General features: G+C 40.8%; 1 protein-coding gene and 1 pseudogene across 1 annotated transcript in view; one reads left to right on the forward strand and one right to left on the reverse strand.

Annotated features, from left to right (window-relative positions):
• The window catches only part of Cntnap2 (contactin associated protein like 2), a 2102194-nt gene that overhangs the window by 1596175 nt on the left and 487581 nt on the right, over nt 1–18438 (forward strand). Inside the window, exon 14 of the mRNA XM_029535530.1 lies at nt 1381–1537. Within this exon, the coding sequence (XP_029391390.1) occupies nt 1381–1537 (157 nt within the window). The remainder of the gene's footprint in view (nt 1–1380; nt 1538–18438) is intronic.
• On the reverse strand, nt 17779–18257 carry LOC110316169 (annotated as a pseudogene).

Genomic DNA, 18438 nt, shown 5'->3' on the forward strand with positions numbered 1-18438 from the left:
ATCTTTTATCTTACCTGAGATTTTTGAAACCCAAATTGAACAGTAATGATTCTAGGCTCCAAATCTTTCAGTGGCCTCCTTTTATTTCAGGATAAAGTTCAGGTTTCTTAAGCTGTAGGAAAGAAGCCTGGAAAAGCAAAAACTAGTCAGCGTGAGACAATTTCTCATTTGGACAAAGACCTCATTTGCTATCTAGTACTGTGGTCTCCTTCTCCACTCCCAAACTAATCTCCCCAGTCCTACTCTAGACCACATCCATTCTTCTGCATATGTTTTGCATATAAAACTCACCTGTATGGATTTTATCATCCTGTTCCCTTTGTATATAGTACTCCTTTCGTCCCCAACGCCTTGGCTCACTGAGATCTTGCCCACTCAACCTACAAGACACAGCTCAGAGAAAACATTCATCATAACCTCCTTTTCCTCACATTCACTCCATGTTCATAGTACTTGTTCATCTGTATCCCCGACCTGCATTTCTCCTCCATTGTTCTAAAAGGTGTCTTCCAGAGTGTGCCACAGAATGGAAACACAATGGGGTTTTGATAGTGAGGCAAAGGGATGAGTAAGTGAATGGAAGAGACAGGGAATGTGGATCTAGGAGCACCTATCAATCCCAACATCTGTAGACATGGGATTCTGGTTCCTTATATCAAGTGGGTAACACTTGCTTAACCTATGTGCTGACATCTTTTCTAATACATTATATCATATCTACATCAATTCTAATAGCTAAATGAAAGGTAAATGTTGTGTAAATAGTTGTTGAACATTGTTCCTGAGAGAATTACTATGAGAGGTCTGTGTGTATTTGGTGCAAATACAAGTTTTTTTTTCCCCCAAGGGTCTTTAATTCACAGCTGTTTGATTGCATGGATATAAGGTTGTAGACATAGATATCTGACTGCATAGCAGATAGTGAGTGTTGTATGATATGTCAAACCTTAGATATGTTGCAGTAATCTCCAGGGTAATAAAAGAAAGGCCTTTCTAGACCTAAGTTCTTCATGAATAAAATTGGGAGGTCAAACGTAGACATGATAAAACCCACTCTTAGCTCCAATCATCTCTTATCTCCATAGTTGTATGAGTTCATAGGAAATCAAAATCAGTTATGAAATTAGTTGTATATCGTAGAATAGTTTGTATGTCTTCAGAGCAGACTAATACCATTTAGGATTCCAGTTCACTGAATTATACCTAAGACATTCTGTATGATTTTTTAATTAACATTTCCTATTATTGAACTAATTCTACCTTAAAGATGGGCATGCATTTGGTCTATCAGAGACGGCTATAGCTCCTAGGAAACAAGAGTGACATTATAATGATGCAATTCAGGCTCCTCTTTAAATGTACCTCTCCCCTTTCTTGCAGATGGAAGTCCTTACACCTGGTGGGTTGGCAAAGCCAATGAGAAGCACTACTACTGGGGAGGATCAGAGCCTGGAATTCAGAAGTGTGCCTGCGGTATTGAGCGCAACTGCACAGATCCCAAGTACTACTGCAACTGTGATGCAGACTACAAGCAGTGGTGAGTGCCCAGGGAGCGCAACCTCCCTGAGTCTGCAGGTCAAATGGATTAATAGAAGGGAAGTCTAAGAAAGTGCTAAAGTAAGATGATAATAGGTGAGAAGTGTGGGGAGCTAATTTAGTGGACAAACATCAGGAGGACTTAACAATACAAATGCAGAATGAGGTCAATGTGACAAGGCTAAGCATTTAGAAGCTGCCCGACACATAATTGATGTGTTCATATTCCATTCTGAGAGGAAAATGAGTCATGTTGACAGCACTGATTTGCATTATAACATGTGCCCTAAGAGGATGGAGAGAACATGTGGAGCACAATGCCTGAGAGGGGAAAATGGCTTCCGCTCCCAGGATGTTTACTTTAGTATACAGCCTAGAAAAAAATAAAATAAGGAGAAGGAAAAGGAAGGAAAGGGAAAGGATCCTTTGTTCCTGTTGCTTACAAGTAGCTTGCCTGTCTCCTTTGCCGTCATACTCTGAATGGTTTATAACCCTGATACAAATCAGTTCAAGAAAGATCTATTTTGGGTTGTTTTCATCCCTCCGCTGGCTTTTGTCCTCCTTCACAGTGAGTGACTAAGGCAGTGTCAGTCACAGATAAAGATAAAATCAGCAGTCCTTCTCTGGGAAAAGAAGAGAGGGTCTAGAAGTTTAGCTGGAAGAATAAAAACCAGAAAAAAGAGCCTAGCCCACCTCCTACAGGTCAGTGTCAGAGCCTCCTGTCTACCCCCGCTCAGTTTGGCTGCACCGTTTCTTGGGTAACCAAACCTAGGTTCCCCAAGTCCACCTGGAATCACTCTCTACAGGAATGATGGACAAGATAAATTTATTCTATCTGTTACTCAATAACTAATTCTAAGAAAAAAAATGGTTGGATTTTAAGACAGAAGGTCTATAGATTTCACAACAGTTTGATTTCTTTAAGTAAATGGATATATATATATATATATATATATATATATATATATATTCAGTGACTTATGATTTAGAATCTATGTGTGTTGTGTAAAACATAAGTAGCTATCATTATGTTCTTATTTTTTAAGATTAATTTTTTAAAAATATACGTGCCTGTGTGAATATCTGACACTTGTGTGCAGGGCTCCTAGAGACCAGAAGTGGGCATCAGGTCCTCTAGAGCTGGAGTTCCAGACAATTATAACCTACTCAGTATGGGTACTGGCATTTGAACCTGGGTCCTCTGCAAGAGCAGCAAGTACTCCAAACCACTGGGCAATCTCTCCAGTTTCTCATGTTCCATTTGTTGTTTGCTGTGAAAGGAAATTTCTAGTAGCCAATTTTCCCTTTTGTTAGAAGAACACATCTATACAGACACATGCTACACAAAGAGTGGAAGTTGAAAGTGGGGAAGGCATAGGCATTTAGGTCAATCTTTTTTTTTTTTCATTCCAACTGTCCATCAATGAGTCATATATTCAACAAGTATCAGGTGAACACTCACAGGAAGGGATTCTGCCAGGTCCTGAGATAAAACAGCAAGTGGCACCAAATGGAAGCTCTGCCCCTGACTCATTTTCACTCTTTACAGGCTATGTCTTCAGTCAGCAGGGCTAGAAGACTCTGATTCACTTTTCTCTTCTGCTCTGATTCCCTGGCCCTTCAGGAGGCCGACATGGCACAGCCAGAATGTCGTTACTATCATCACTGTTCAATTCTTCTTGCCCTACTTCATAGGAGCACTGAGAAAAGCTGGGAGAGAGAAAATTCTAGGGCATGCCTCCTAGTAAACCTCTTTGTTTCTAGACACCATGCTGGGTGCAAAGGGACTGACAGTGAATTATGTCCTTCATCCATAGGCAACTCACAAACCAGTTACAGGAAAAGGAATATACGTGTGGTCACCAGGACCCAGTCAGTGCTATGAAGAAGATGTGAAGGACACAACTCCCTAGAGGGAGAAACTTTAACACTAACTGAAGGAAGGAAGGGAGGAGTCAAGAATGTTCTTGGAGAAAGTGGCATGCTCTAAACGGGAAGTAGGGTTTGTCTGGTTTGAGATACTTGAAGGGGAAGCATAAGTAAGCACAGCCTGCGTGGAATCTGTCAGTGCAGTAGTTCTACAATGTGACTTGAGGTTAGCCGTGCAGTCCTGTCTTGAAGGAGCACTGAAGGACAGAAGGAATCAGCAATATGATGTCACAAAAAAAATTTCTGTTTCTTACTTTTCTATTGATGTGATATAATACCACAGCCAAGGAACCTTATAGAAGAAAGGGTGTCTTTGGGCTTAACATTTGCAGAGGGGTAGGAGTCAATCTCCATCGCCACAGCAGACAGGCATGGCAGCTGGAATAGCAAGCTAAGACTTGAGGCAGCACGCTAAGCATGAGGCAGCAAGAATGAAATGTAAAAGCCAACACACAGTGGTGTATCTTTTCCAACAAGGCCATGCTCCTAAGCCTCCTTAAACAGCTCCAGCAATTGAAGTCCAAGTATGCAAATGTCAAAGATGATAAAGCACATTCTCCTTCACACCACCACAGAACTAGAAAACCACCAAGAGCTTAAGTCAGAGATTGGAGGGACCATTGAGAATGACAGAATGTGTATGAGAGTCTTGTGAGTCAGGAGCTACTCAGCCTAGAGTTTATGACCACAAGAGAAGAAAAAGAAGTCAACTCAGGCTTGCTGTTGGGACCCCTTGAAAAGGACTGACAGCCATTTGTAAGCAACCAAGAACTCTAGATAGAAGAAACAGATGATGAGTTCACCTTTGGGAATATTAAGTTGGAAATACTTGGAACCAGGATTACCATTAGTGGGATTTCAGGGAAGAAATACAGACTTTAGAGAATTGCATTTGCCTCTTAAACCTTCCAAAGAATATAACTGAATCCAGATCCCAGAACAGAAAGCTTGGTATGGATACACTTGTTTCAGCCTTTCTCACAGACCTCCTTAGGAAAGCTTTAGGTAAACTGATTTTAGATACACAGAACCCCTGTCACTGTTGGCACCTTTTTCTCTCATGTCTACACAGCAACTAGAATATCCTTACCACTGTTTCTGTAGAATTTGCTAACACCACATAACATAGGTACTATGTTTTAAACAAATTGAAAAATATAATTCATTTATAATAGCAAGTATTAAAGTATTCTGTGACATAAGAGGTAAGGACTTCAGCTTGTCCCATTAATACACTAGACAAAGAATACCTGTGTGGATGCTTTAAATATTTGAAGTAAGTTCAGGTGTTTCTGGGGTCTTCTTTCAAAATATTCAGAAGTAGCGAGAACTTAGCTTGAAGCTAGGCCATTTGACATCTAGATTTAGCACTTTCTCCCATCGGCCGGGAGTTTGTCAACGGAGCTAGGCTGACTGGCCATATCCACCTCTCTGCCTCATCACTGTTAAGATTATACTCATGCATCACCACTCTCAGCTCTGGCTTTTCTGTCAGGAGCTCTGGGTATCAAACCCATGCCCTTGCACTTGTGAGAAGCACTTTAATCACTTTACCAGCTGCTCTATCTCTGCAGCCCATATGAAATTCTTTTATGTGGTTATGTCGCATTTCCCAGTGATTCTAACTGAATCATCAGAAATGAACCTAACCTGGAAGTGATTCCTTCATGCTCTTGCCTGGCTCCGCAGTAGGCCTCAAGTCAGATTGCCTTCCTCTCTCTGCAAGTGTTACAGGCAATAAGGAGTTATTGAAGGGTGTTCTGTTTTGGTCCCCTGCCCTGCACCCCCAGAAATGGCATGAGAAGCAGATTGCTCTGCAGAATGCGCCCAGCCTTTGGCTTCCTTCCCGCTCCACTGGGCATGAACAAGAAAGGCTTTTCCAAGGGTAAAACTTTGCAATCCATGTTCTCTGCAACATTGTCTGGGAGCCCATTCCCCCCATCCCCCAAACAGGCAGGAAAGTTGACTTTGGATGCCACGGCCTCCATGACTAGAAGATGTGAATGAGGAATAGTATCCAGGTGACCCTCAGTCCCCTCCAGTGATTACTGCTGTTACTTCTGCTGAGATTCAGGGAAAAGAAAAACAAGTGTGTACCTACAAGTACAACTCACGTGGGAAATCACTCTGAATGTGTTGTAAGGTTAGAATAATGCCCTGATGGCCTCTATTTCAGACTGCTTTCAGCCCAAAAAGGGACTTATTTCTTCCCTTGGGCTTATTTCAATAGCAAAGACTTGTTTCATCAGTGAACTGAGACTCAAATGAGTGCACAGTCCTCCTTTATCATTCCACACTCTGAGGCCCAGCTTGGGACATTTAACTTTTAGAGCTGCTGCCTCTGCTGCTGGTGGTGGTACTGGCGGCGGTGGTGGTATGTGTATGTGATTTATGTGTAATGATATGCAAAGGGACACACCAAGGTAGAAAACATTTTACAAAGTCTGTCTCTCTTCCCACCTTTATTTGGATTCTAAGGATTCAAGTCAGATCCTCAGATATATGTGACAAGCACTGGAACCATCTCACTGGACCCTGGCTTAAGTTTTATTATTAGCAGAATGGAATCCAATGACACTCTTCAAGCCACATGAAGGTCACAAAGTGTGTTTATGAGTGAATTCTTAAAATTATAGTGGGATATATTATTTTTATTATTGCTTAAATACCAGACTGGACCCTGCTAAAATCATCACAAATATCTGAAACTGTAGATGTGTAATTTAGGAATCAAAACAAACAAACAAAACCCCACAGACTATAACTAGCAGAGAAAAGGCTAACACCCCATTTCATGTTCCCAGGTTAGAGCTTTCACATGAGATCATGAAAATATCCCCACCTCTTTTTTTCTTTTGGATAATTTGTAAGTGCTGTGTCTTTAGCCAGCTATTGAAATTTTTTAAATTCTAAGTTTAAGCCACAGACCACATGTTAAATGGCTAACACTAAAACTTAGATTGAATGTTAACTCTTATCCAGTAGAATAAAATGCATACAAATGGAGCTGAGATAAATGAGATCGTAGCTCAGAGCAGGACAGGTCTCACAACAAAGCCACCACAGCCTGGAAGTCCCATAACCATCCCCATAATTGCCTGATTATCTCTGCTGTGAGAAGTTTTGCACAGTTATTTCTGGGATTGGAAATGATTTAACATTTATGATTTACTATTCATAGCCATAGTCAGTATCCCCTCCCACCGTGCCAGAGTCCTAATTAATCGAGCATGGGTCTCAGCTAAGTAGCCACTGCTGGGTAACTCCTGGTCTCATGCAGCCTGATGCAATAAGCATGATCGTCACCTCTAAAATTAACCATTCTGAAATAGAATTATGGGTGAAGGAGCATCATGTGCTGCTTGAGGACCCTTGTCTCATTCTGTGGCTCTTGTAGAATTTCTGCAGAATTACAACCTGGCCAAGATGATATAGGCCTGCTGGGGTGGAAGTGGAGTGAAAACCCATTAGACCAGACTTTGTGTAATGATTAGCAAGCAGTTCCCACCCCCACATTAGAAAGGCTGATCAAATGCTAACCACTTGGATTCTGTTCTATTCTTTCTGAAGGGATCTGCTTGTTTATCAGGTTTTTGCTTTCTGGAAATAATCCATGTTCAGCTTGATCCAGTCAGGAGCTGATCCAAGGGTCTCTCCGATGTTTCAAAGCCAGCAGATTGCTTCCCATTGTCCCAGCTTCCTAACCACCAACTAATTACTGAGTATCTTGAATATTTCAGAAAGTGTTCATTATACATTTTCATTGTTTATAAATGACTTTGTCTAATCCTTTTGCTGACATTTTCCTACAAAGTTTTCAGATGGCTTCTACATGAACAGAAATATTTATGAGTTTAGTTTCATCTATCTCATTGATCAGATCATGCTACTCGAGTCATCCATTGCTTGTCAGGCTTGATTCCAGTGACTGAAATGTATCATGTCATTTAAACCTCACATTTGTCCTAGGATAGAGGGCAATCATTTTACCATATAGGTGAGAAAAGTAAGTCCCAGAGAGGTTAATTTACCAGGACACACAGCTAAGAACTGATGGGAAGAGATTCAAATCCAGAACAAACAGCTCCACAGCCAGACTTAAATATTATATAACACACTCACACACACACACACACACACACACACACATACACACACACACACACACACACTGAGGTGGAGAGGAAGAGAGGGAGAGAATAATGGAGAGGTGACAGGATATTTTTGCATTTTTAATTGTGGTTTAAATTATTTTATAAATTATTTTAAATGTCAATTAAGTAATATCAAGCATATTAATTGTATTGTGCAATCATCCCCTTTCATTCATGTTTAGAAATTCTCACCTCTAATGAAACGGAAGCCCCATGCTTACTAAGCAATAACTCACCAATGCCCCTGGCAATCCTCATTCTATGTCCTGCTTCTTTGACTTCAACCACTCTAAGTACATCTCATGAGAAAAATTATAAAAGGTTTGTCTTCTGGGATTGATTTCTTTCGCTTAGCATAGTGATGCCAAGGTTCATGTGTCTTGTAATAGGTATCAGAACTTTGTTTCTTTTCACAGAAACAAAGTCTAAGTCTCCACTGTTTAGATACTGTGCTGGTGTATTCATTAGCCCAGCGTATTCATTACTCACATACATAGAATAAATAAATCTTAAAAAAAAAAAAAAAGAATCCCAGTACTTGGAGGGAGGGAGGCTGAGGCAAGAAGAGCTCTGTGAGTTTAAGGCTAGACTGACTGGGTTACAGAGAAAACTCTGTGAACATCAGAGCTGTATCTACATTTGAGGGACAGCACAATCACAGGACAATCACAGAGAGCATGAGTGTACAACTGCTTTTTGTTTGATATACTTTCACATACCTAAGTACTCTTGATGTTTGTGTGCCTTGCTGTTTTAATCTTGTAAGAGAAGGAGTCTTTAGTATTAACTGGTTTGAACAATTTCTAACTGTTGAATCCGGACCCAGTAGCTTGGTGGTACAATGCCCATCAGGGAGTTGTAAGAGCTCACACTGACGCTTTCTTGGCCACAGAGTTGAAGTCAGTAGTGCATGATGGGTGTGATATTGGATAAGGATTGTTAATTTAAGAGGACCTAAAATCGCCAGGAAGACAAACCTCTGGGCCTAACTGTAAGAGAGCTTCTGGATTGGATTAACTGAGCTGAGAAGAGCCGCCCTAATTGTTCCTGACACTATTCCATGGGCTGGAGTTCTAGACCAAATACAAGAGAAAATGTGGGCTGAGCACCAGCAATGCTCCCTCTCTGCTTCCTGACTGCAGATGCAGTGTAACCACTGCCTCACACTCCTGCTGCCATTTCCTTACCATGGTGGACTGCACCCTCACGCTGAACCAAAGCAACCCTTCCTTCCTTAAGTTGCCGTTTTTAATGTATATGGATGTTTTGTTTACATGTATGTATAGCAGATGCATGCCTTATGCCTACAGAAGCCAGAAGAGGGTGTTGGATCACCATGAGTAATAGAAATTAATGTCCTCAGGAAGAGCGGCAAGTGCTTTTAACTGCTGGACCACCTCTCTGGCTCGTCTTAGGTTGCTTTTGGTAGGCATTTTATACTAGCAATAGGAATAATGACAAATACAAAGGAGTAGAAGAAGAGACTTCAAGGAGGAGATACCTGTGGGCATGAAGGCCCTTCTACGTCTTATTAGAAAATTCTCAGCATGCATCTGCTGGAATTGAAAGTAAGTCACTTTCTACAAGAAGCTCATGTTAAGAGGCAGATGCACCAAGCACATGTGTATATTTGTATGTACTCACACAGCCAGTTCCCTTGGGGTCTTCAGGAACAACTTGCCCAGCATCTTCTGATCTGGCCTCAGGTAACAGCCATGTTCTGACTCTGCTGTGAGAATGCTTCCCTGACTTTTCCTTATGGTGGTGTTGGTGGGGGGAGCGCAGACTCCACCTGCTAGTTGTTTAGGGGAAAACCTGGGTAAAAATGGAGCCCTATCTATGTAGATAAAGATGACTTCTCAGAGACAGGGCGATTTAATTTAATTCATGGAGGAAAAGAAGTGTCATCAAACATCACTCAGACAAGGCTCCACCATATCTACATCATTACACTAAAGGCTCACTTCACAGGAAATGTGAAGCTTTGTGTTCTGACCCCAAATCTAAGAGCAGTCTGGAAATCTAAGCTCTGCCTAAAATGCCCAGAAACATAATGCCACAGAAGTTATTTACTATAATCTAGAAACTCTTAGAACCTCCAGCCTGTCCCATTGCTCCCCAAAAAACAAGTACAGCTCTAATGCCTTGGATTTTAAGATACAACAGACCATTTCATGCAGAAAGGAAGGTGAAAGAAATCCAGACAACAGATGTTTGTAGAGGGCCCCCGCTTATATAGAGAAAAATGAACAGAATCATAGGGAATCCTATTACAAAATGAAAATTCTTTCAGAGAAGTGGAGGGCTGTTCTGGAAATGCACAACCTCCCAAAACAGTGCCAGGAACTAGGAGCCAGGCACTCACATACAGGAACCTAGGAGGGCTTTGCATATCCAAACCACAACAAACTGCACCAGCAGCAGCGCCTTGCAGCATAGTATCCCTCCAAAATCTAAAGTCCTTTTAGGAAGGCACAAGCTTTTCAGTGTGTGTGTCTGGGTTAGGAGTTCCAGACTAAAGCTCCTGCACTCTTATTAGGAATTCACACTGGAATATGGAGTATACCGAAGGGGCTCACTCAGGCAAGAGTGAGAAGCTGCAGCTGTTTTTTTTTCAAGACTCTGTGCTTCCCCAAGCACTGAGTTAAAACATCCCTTAACTACAGAGATGGGAAATGTCTCTCCAGTTTCTAGAAGAAGCAGAAAAGATGATATATAATGCACTGACTGTCTCAGGCATAGACTTGCACGGCATAGAACCCTCGTGACACCTCATGGATTGTACTACGACAGGAAGGTAATTGGACCCCAGAAAGATGTCAGCAAAGTGTCAATATGATTTGACCACAGCCTAAAGTAATATTGATGATAGCAGAGAGAGAGAGAGAGGGGGGGGGTATCAGGCATACATCTGTCAGCTGCTCAGAAGGCCACAGGTTCTGGAAATAGATGGAGCCCAGTAACTGAGTGTTAAATGGACTAGAGTGCAATAGATGAAGTGGTCATCTTTGGAGGAACAGGAGGATAAGCCAAGAAAACATTCAAAGGACAGCCTTTATTTCCTATTCTTAGTTTACTCCATGAGATCTGTTAAATGGACCAAGAAATGAAATACATTTGCCCCCCTAATCAATTACACACAGGGCAAAATTAAAAAGCATATTGAAGCTAAAACAATAGGTCAGTTGGTGAAGTGTTTAGTTTGCAAGCATGAGGGCCTGAGTTCAGTCCCTAGAACCTGTGTGGTGATGGAAAAGAAGAAGATGGAAGAAGAAGGGGGGGAAGGAGGAGGAGGAGCAGAAGCAAGAGTATGAGGGGGAACAAGGAGGAGGCAGCAGCGCAGCAGCAGCAGCTAGGTGTGGTGGCACTTAGATCCCCAGAGCTGAGAAGGTAGAGACATGGAGATCCGTAAGGCTTTCCAACAAGCCAGCCTAGTCTATATGGCCATATCCACACCAATAAGAGAGCCTGTCCCTACCTACAAAGGAAAGAAAATAGTTAGGGGGAATGGCACAGGTTGTCTTCTAGCTTCCACAGACATTCATGTACATGTGCAGGTACTGCACATACATTCATACTCATGCAGACACATAACACAAACTATGTCACTGTGTTAAATAAAACTATCAAGAGGAAGCCTTGCAACATGACATCATTGGGTGGTATGGATGCAGTCTGTCTGTTTCCTCTTACTTCCCTGAGACTTGATAGTCCTTGTAGCTGAAACTCATTGCCCCATGTTCTCCATCAGGTCACTCACCTCCTCCCACTGTCCCTGAGTATGTTCCCATTGATGCTCTAACCTTGAAGTTTCCCAAGCCCATCATTGCCTTACACAGCACCAAACTGTACTGTTTATTTCCAAACAGTTTCCTCCCGCAGGTTCCTCACAGACATCTGGCTGTCTCATCACCTCAACTTTCCTTTCAGTTCTGAATGATGGTGCTGCAACAACTCTGCAAATTAACTTCCACCACACTAGTCCCTCACAACATTCCTCTGTCTAGACCTGCAGTCTTCTTGGGCTGGCTATGATCAGGTTGATGATGTTTCTAGTGTGTGGTTGGAAACCATTGATCTCAAGTGAGGTTGAATTTTTCCAGAAGTACCTTTAAATGGTGAGCCAAAAATAAATTCTTCCATCCTTAAGTTGCCGTGAATATTGATTTTTAAACTGAGAGGAAGTAGAGTCACCTAAAAAAATCAAACCTTTGAGGGATGTCCTGGATTAGATTGATTGAGGTAAGAAGATTCACCAGGCTGGAGTCTTGGACAGCACTGGCCTTCATCTCTCTCTCTCTCTGCTTCTTGTCTGGATAAGCAACAAACAGCTGTCCTGTGCTCCTGCTCCCATGACTTCTCTGCCACGATGGGCTGTATCCTCAAACTGTGAGCCAAGCCTTTTCTTCTGATGTTGCTGTTGTCAAGTATTAAAAGTAACTAATACATTCACATACTTTACACACAAGGCTATACACATGTGTTGTGTGGGTATCCTATGTTCCTATTACACATCTAGACACGCATGTGTGCACACACATGCACACACACACGTGCAGCATGATCCTTGACATGCTGCCTTGGTAGTTTTGAAGGTAAAGGAAGGGGCACAAGTCCAGAAATGCAGGCAGCCTGCAGTAGCTAAAAAAAAAAGGCAGTGGAACATACTTCCTCTTAGAGGTTGTGTACAGCCTTGACACTAACTTAACTTTAGTCTAGCTAACTCATGCAAAGTTCTGACTCATGGACCATTTGGATGATATAACTCTACTGTTTAGTGTGTCTTAGTTTGCTGTGGCAGCAAGAGAAAACCAGTAGTTTCTGCTGTGGTAAGGCACTGAAAAGACTCCAAGCAACTTGATTTTTCTCCCATGTTGGTATAATAATATATTGTTTAATATAGTATAATATTGACTGATAGAATAGCCTGGCAGAAAACTTGAAAGCATGCCCCAAAACTTGGCCAGAATTGTGTTTCCAGACCTTCCATGGCTTGCTTATTCCAGGAGCACTAAAGCTTAGAGGAGAGGAATGGGACTTTCTTTGCGCTAGTCTGGTGACCAACCAAATAAGGGGATTCAATTCTACCTATCATCAGGCCTCCTTCACGTAGATTATACACTGCAATTGGCAGAACCACTCATCACTTATTCAATAGTCCAGCCCTATGAGTCCAGCAACAACTGGAGGAGTAGACCCTTCATGAAGGTACTCAAGGTTGGGCGGTTGAGAGGTTTCAATATTTAGTCTTCTGCCGATCATCTCGCCTTTATTATTATGACTTCATGTACCTAGTCCACCAATCATCTTTTATTTTATGGGCAGGCAGAGAAATGGTTGACTTGTGAGGCTCTATCCACAGTTTTAGTTTTATATCATCTACCAGTCTTCAGAGGGGATGAACATGTTGGGAGTTTCAGCCAGATAGCCTTGCTTCAAGGAGCATGCCATCAGCCTGTTTTCCAACCATTCTTATTCTTAGTCTCTAACTGTAGCTGCCATACTCTTCATGAGCCGCACAACCTTGAGTCTGCTTATCTAAGGGCCTTATAAGTGGGTTACTGCCTGGAAAGTTACAAACACTTTTTTTGTGTGTATGTGATTATTTAGGAGATGTTTGGTCAGCTTCCTATATTTCATGGGAGCTATCTTATTTCCTAAGGCCCTTAGGAATGCTGTCATCATATATCAAATAGACTTTTCAAGAGTGATTTTTTTTTCTTCATTTATCTATCTACCTATTTACTCTCCACATGACCAATATCAGAAATAGATGACCATTCCTACTAGTTATAAGCAATATAACTGTCTTCCGTACTTTTTCTATTGTTGTGATGGGATGTTCTAGCAAAAGCAGAATAAGGGAAAAAGAGTTAATTGTGTCTCACAGTTCAAGATCACAAACCATTACAGCAGAGTTACAGCAGCAGGGTCCTGAAGCAGGTTGTCACTGTGTTCATAGTCAAGTAGAAAGAAATGACTGATAGCACTGAAGTCACTTTCTGCTCCATTTAGTACTGTACAGGACCCCTTCCCTGGGAATGATCCCACCCTCATTTAAAAGATATCTTTCCACACCAGTTAACTTCACAAGCACACCCAGAGGCCCATCTCCCAGATAGCTTTAGATCCCGTTGGGTTGACAATTAACAGTAACCATCACTGCAAACTTTGTAAAATTATTTAACTTTTCCCACCTTCATTTCTCTAGCTTTAAAATAAGAATACTAAATCTGTCCATTGAATTTTGTGACGTTTCATATTGCTATGCCCTATCTAAATAGTTTTCTTAGCCTCATATTTCTGGAGTTTGTGAGTAATGAGTAGAGCGGTGGGTTGAATAGACAAAAAGAAGACAGAGCTATTCAACAAGCATGCTTACTTGCCCAAGAACTGAATACCACTGTGAACAGGGAAATTCCATGATGAGAACACAAAGTCACAGGGAGACCTGGGGCGGGATTTTAGAGTGCATATTTTGCAAATGAAGTCAAGCTTGTAAACACTTCTAAGAACCCCTAAGAAAATTGTCCAAAATGAGTCTGTCAAATTCTAATTAGCAGCATACAAATTATCTCCATCGTGAGCCATCCACAGTATATATTTCTAGTATAGAAAGCATTTACAAGGATCACACTGAATTCTTGTTACATTTTAAATATGCATGTCCATGCAAATTACAAATATTGAAGGAAAAATGAAGGCAGAAGGAAAATAAATTAAGCAATTTGTTGAGGAAAAGAGAAACAATGTTGCAGAACAGCCTATCTTACTTGTTAAGAGAGACCTCTTCATTTGGAAATGTGTCCATTTGTTTTGTATTCATTCCCTATATCCAGATCATGTTCATCATGTAAAGTCAATATTAGGAGAAATTTACCATTGATGCTATCACGGCAGCCTTTGAAGGGTCAGGCCAACACCTTCTGAACAAGGTGCCTGAGCTTCATACCCTCCTCCAGAGAGCTCAAATTACTGCATGATCTTCCACAAATGCATGGTGGCTACATTGACAAAAAGGAAAGTGTGGAGAAAAGCTTTGTTTTGTCTTACAAGTCCAAAGACATAGAGTCCATCAAAGTTTGGAAAGCCTGACAAAAATCAGTGGGGTCATGGCAACAGGAGCCGGAAGCTGTCTGATCACAGTTCATTCACATTCAGGAAACAGAGAGAGAACATAAAGTAGGGCCAGTCTATAAACTTTAAAGCCCACCTCTGGTGACATACTTCTCTAGGAAGTCTCCACTTCCTAAAGGTTCTGTAACCTTTCCAAATACCACCTATGGACCAATTGCTCAAACACGAGCCTATAAGGGGCAATTTATATTCAATCCACAGCAGTGATTTTCATGGTCTGTATTCATTTTCCAAGGGAAAAGTCATGCAAATAAATGGTTCATACTGGTTTTGGTGGTGGTGGAGATGGTGGTGCTGCTGCTACTGCCGCCGCCGCCGCCGCCGCCGCCGCTGCCGCTGCTGCTGCTGCTGCTGCTGCTGGTGGTGGTAGTGGTGGTGGTGGTGGTGGTGGTAGTTTCTCTACTGATGAGTTATTTTCTCCCATTAACTAATACCTAGTGAACTTGTCCAACCTATTCTTTATCACCACAGAAAAGATACTCCATTTCCAGTACCTTCAGTTCCCTAATAATCTCATGACTGTTAGAGAGCTTCTTAAACTGAAATTTCAAATCTCTCAGCTATCCTCCTAAATCAGTTAGAACCATGGACCTTGGTCCATAGGAAGATACACTCCAAAGTATATACACTCCTGATAACTGTACAGTCCTATAGGATCCTCCTCTACTGTGGATTTATAGTTTATTTCATTTTTAAGTATATTGCATGGTTTTTCTTATGGAGTCTATTTCTAATCACCCAGATAAAGAGGAAATCACTAATTAATGAACTGATACTATCAACAGCAACCTTGATGAAACAATGGATTGCTTTGGTGAGTTATAGGAATCAAGGGAAGCTTAAAGGCAGAAGACCACGAGTCTTCTCTCAACAATCGCTAACCATCTATATACCCCTGAGAAGGAGCTTCTTAGGCTTCCCTTCCCTTCCCTTCCTCCCTAGAGAGAGAATGTGAATGAGTCGCCCTTGTGAGGTGAATGAATCACCCTGAGGGTGAACAAAGCAACTCTGGTTCAAGACCACAGTGAAATGATCATATACAACAGAAATAAAAAATGATACTACAAGCTATAGATGACATCATTCAGTAGCAAACTTTTAGAAATATAATACATTCTAATGAGTTGATTGTTGTTCATTTAATAGTACAGCTATGCTCTGTTTCTTATTGTCTAACTTTTAGCATAGTTGTAGGTTCAAATGGATGATACAAAGATGTTACAAATTGATGATACACACAAAAACCCAACTTCTACCACTGTCACCACACACCACCAGAATATGTTTGTTACAAGTGAGAAAATTAAAATTGATACATCATTATCACTCAAACACCATAGCTTACTTTAGGGTTCATGCTTTTTACTTAGGGTTCTATAGGTTTTGATAAGCATAGTGATGTGGGAACAGGCAACGTAGCTCACAACCCTTGTAATGATGGCCTTCTAGATGCTAAGGTGGCAAGGGAGATCACAAATTCAAGTCCAACCTAGGATGTATACTAAGACTTTATCTTGAAAAAATTGTGTGTGTGTGTGTGTGTGTGTGTGTGTGTATTATATTTCACTGAATAGCTTCAATGCACTGTAAATCCTTTCTCCTGATTGTCCACCCTTCTTTCCCCTTGTACCTGAAAATCATTGTCTTTTTACTCTCTCCACATTTCTATCTTTTAGAGAATGCCATGTATTAGTGATCAAAGTATATACCTTTTCCAGAGTGGATATATTTTATTTTAGTGGTGGAAAAATGCTAATTTGTACTGGAAAGAACAAATAATGGCATTGGAGAAAAATATATTTATTCTTTACTTAAAATGGTTTTGTCAGGTGTCACTGTTCTTTGAACTGAATATACTTTCCTCAAATGGGATTTTAGTTGGATATTCCAAACTGAAAGCATTTAAATGAAGCCTTAGGAATTAAAGGGGGAAGAGACCTGCAGCTTTGGCACCTCTGTGAACCTCTGCATTCTTCCCACCGCAGAGAAACTAGGGAGGCTTTGTGAAGCCTCCATGGCTCCCAAAAGCAAAAGCTTTATACCATAATTCCAGAGATTCAGCTTTAGAAATTCAGTGAACTCATAATAGGATTATGATGGAAACATTTTCCCCCACAATAAATGTAAAAAGGATCCAAGGAAATTGCCAATGCTCATTTAACACATTTGATTTCTGCTGGTTAATAAATACCATGACATATTTTCTTGAGTTTGTTTATGATTGGATAGTCACAGACCAGAGAGATTACTAATAGTTAGATATTATCTATAGTTAGATATTAGTAATAGAATGCAAGAAAGATTAAAGTCACCATCTGTTCACATGCGAAATACTTCAAATCACTTTGATTTAACCAAAAATCTACCCTCTCCATGTTAAAACAACATTATATTTGATTGACTGGTATACAGATTATGCTCCAGAAGAAGTCATTATAATCCTTATTCCAAAGATCATCTTATGAACTAGGGATAAATGTCAACAATAAAAAAGAGAACAGATTTTATTAGAGTGAACTGAAAGCACAGATATTCAAGTAAGGAAAACAAGTAGTGTTTTTAAAATACTTTATTGCTTATAATTTATGTAACAAGACAATGAAGTCTTGGCTTTTAAGACAGGTTGACATATCTGAAAGTACAAGAGATGATCTGGAGATGTCTGAGGACTATATTTCTACTCTAATTTGAATTATTTATAATCTCATAATTACACAGAATAAAATTGAATTACTAATAAATGCCAGAGAAGCCAATTTAAATTGACATTCATTTCCAAAGTCAGCTGCTACATAATCATCACAGGATTTTTTTCTAGCTTAATATTTACCACAATAAGACAATAAAGGACCAACACATACTAGAAAGAGCAGAAACTTCAAAAGCAAGTGGAAATATGCACTTATTAGTCTGTTTGAAACTGATGAAGAAAAAAGGTTTAAATATTCCCATTTCCTAGAGAGAACATTTTTTTAAGTTGGAAAATAACCTTATCTGTTCTAAGGCATTAGCCAGAGTCCCCTTAGAACTTCTGAAACTGATTCTTGGTGCCAGCAGCCTTGGTGACCTTGAGTACATTGAATTGAACAGTCTTGTTCAGGAACCTGAACTCTCCAACACTAACAATGTCACTGATCTGTACATCCCTGAAAAGGGGGGACAGGTGTACAGACTTGTTCTTGTGATGCTTCTCAAAGTGATTGTATTTTCAGAAGTAATGGAGATGGTTCTGGTGGTTGAACAATGGTCCTCTGCATCTTCATCTTCATCACAATACCAGATAGGATCCGAACTTGGATGGAGACATTATCAGTGAAGAGGCATTTCTTGTCTTATGTAGCTGCCCTCAGTGGCCTCCTTGGGCTTCTTGAAGCCCAGACCCATGTTTTTGTAGTACTGAGGGAGTTTTTCCTTGCCAGTTTCTCCCAACAAAGCATGCTTCTTGTTTTGAAAGATTGTAGGCTGCACTTGGTAAGCACGTTCCATCTGAATGTCTACCATCTTCCTGACAGCATGAGAAAAGGAGAGGTAGGCCCACTCCTGGCTTCCTTATTCACTACACAAGGTCTTTGAGAGAACGTTTTTTAAGCAAAGAAACTAGAAAACGACGAACTCCCCGAAACCATGAGCAGTCTGTCAATAACACCCCTCTTTTGCCATATCCAAACCGAGACTCTCTAAC

The sequence above is a fragment of the Mus pahari genome, chromosome 2 (assembly GCF_900095145.1).
Source record: "Mus pahari chromosome 2, PAHARI_EIJ_v1.1, whole genome shotgun sequence".
Lineage (NCBI taxonomy): Eukaryota > Metazoa > Chordata > Mammalia > Rodentia > Muridae > Mus > Mus pahari.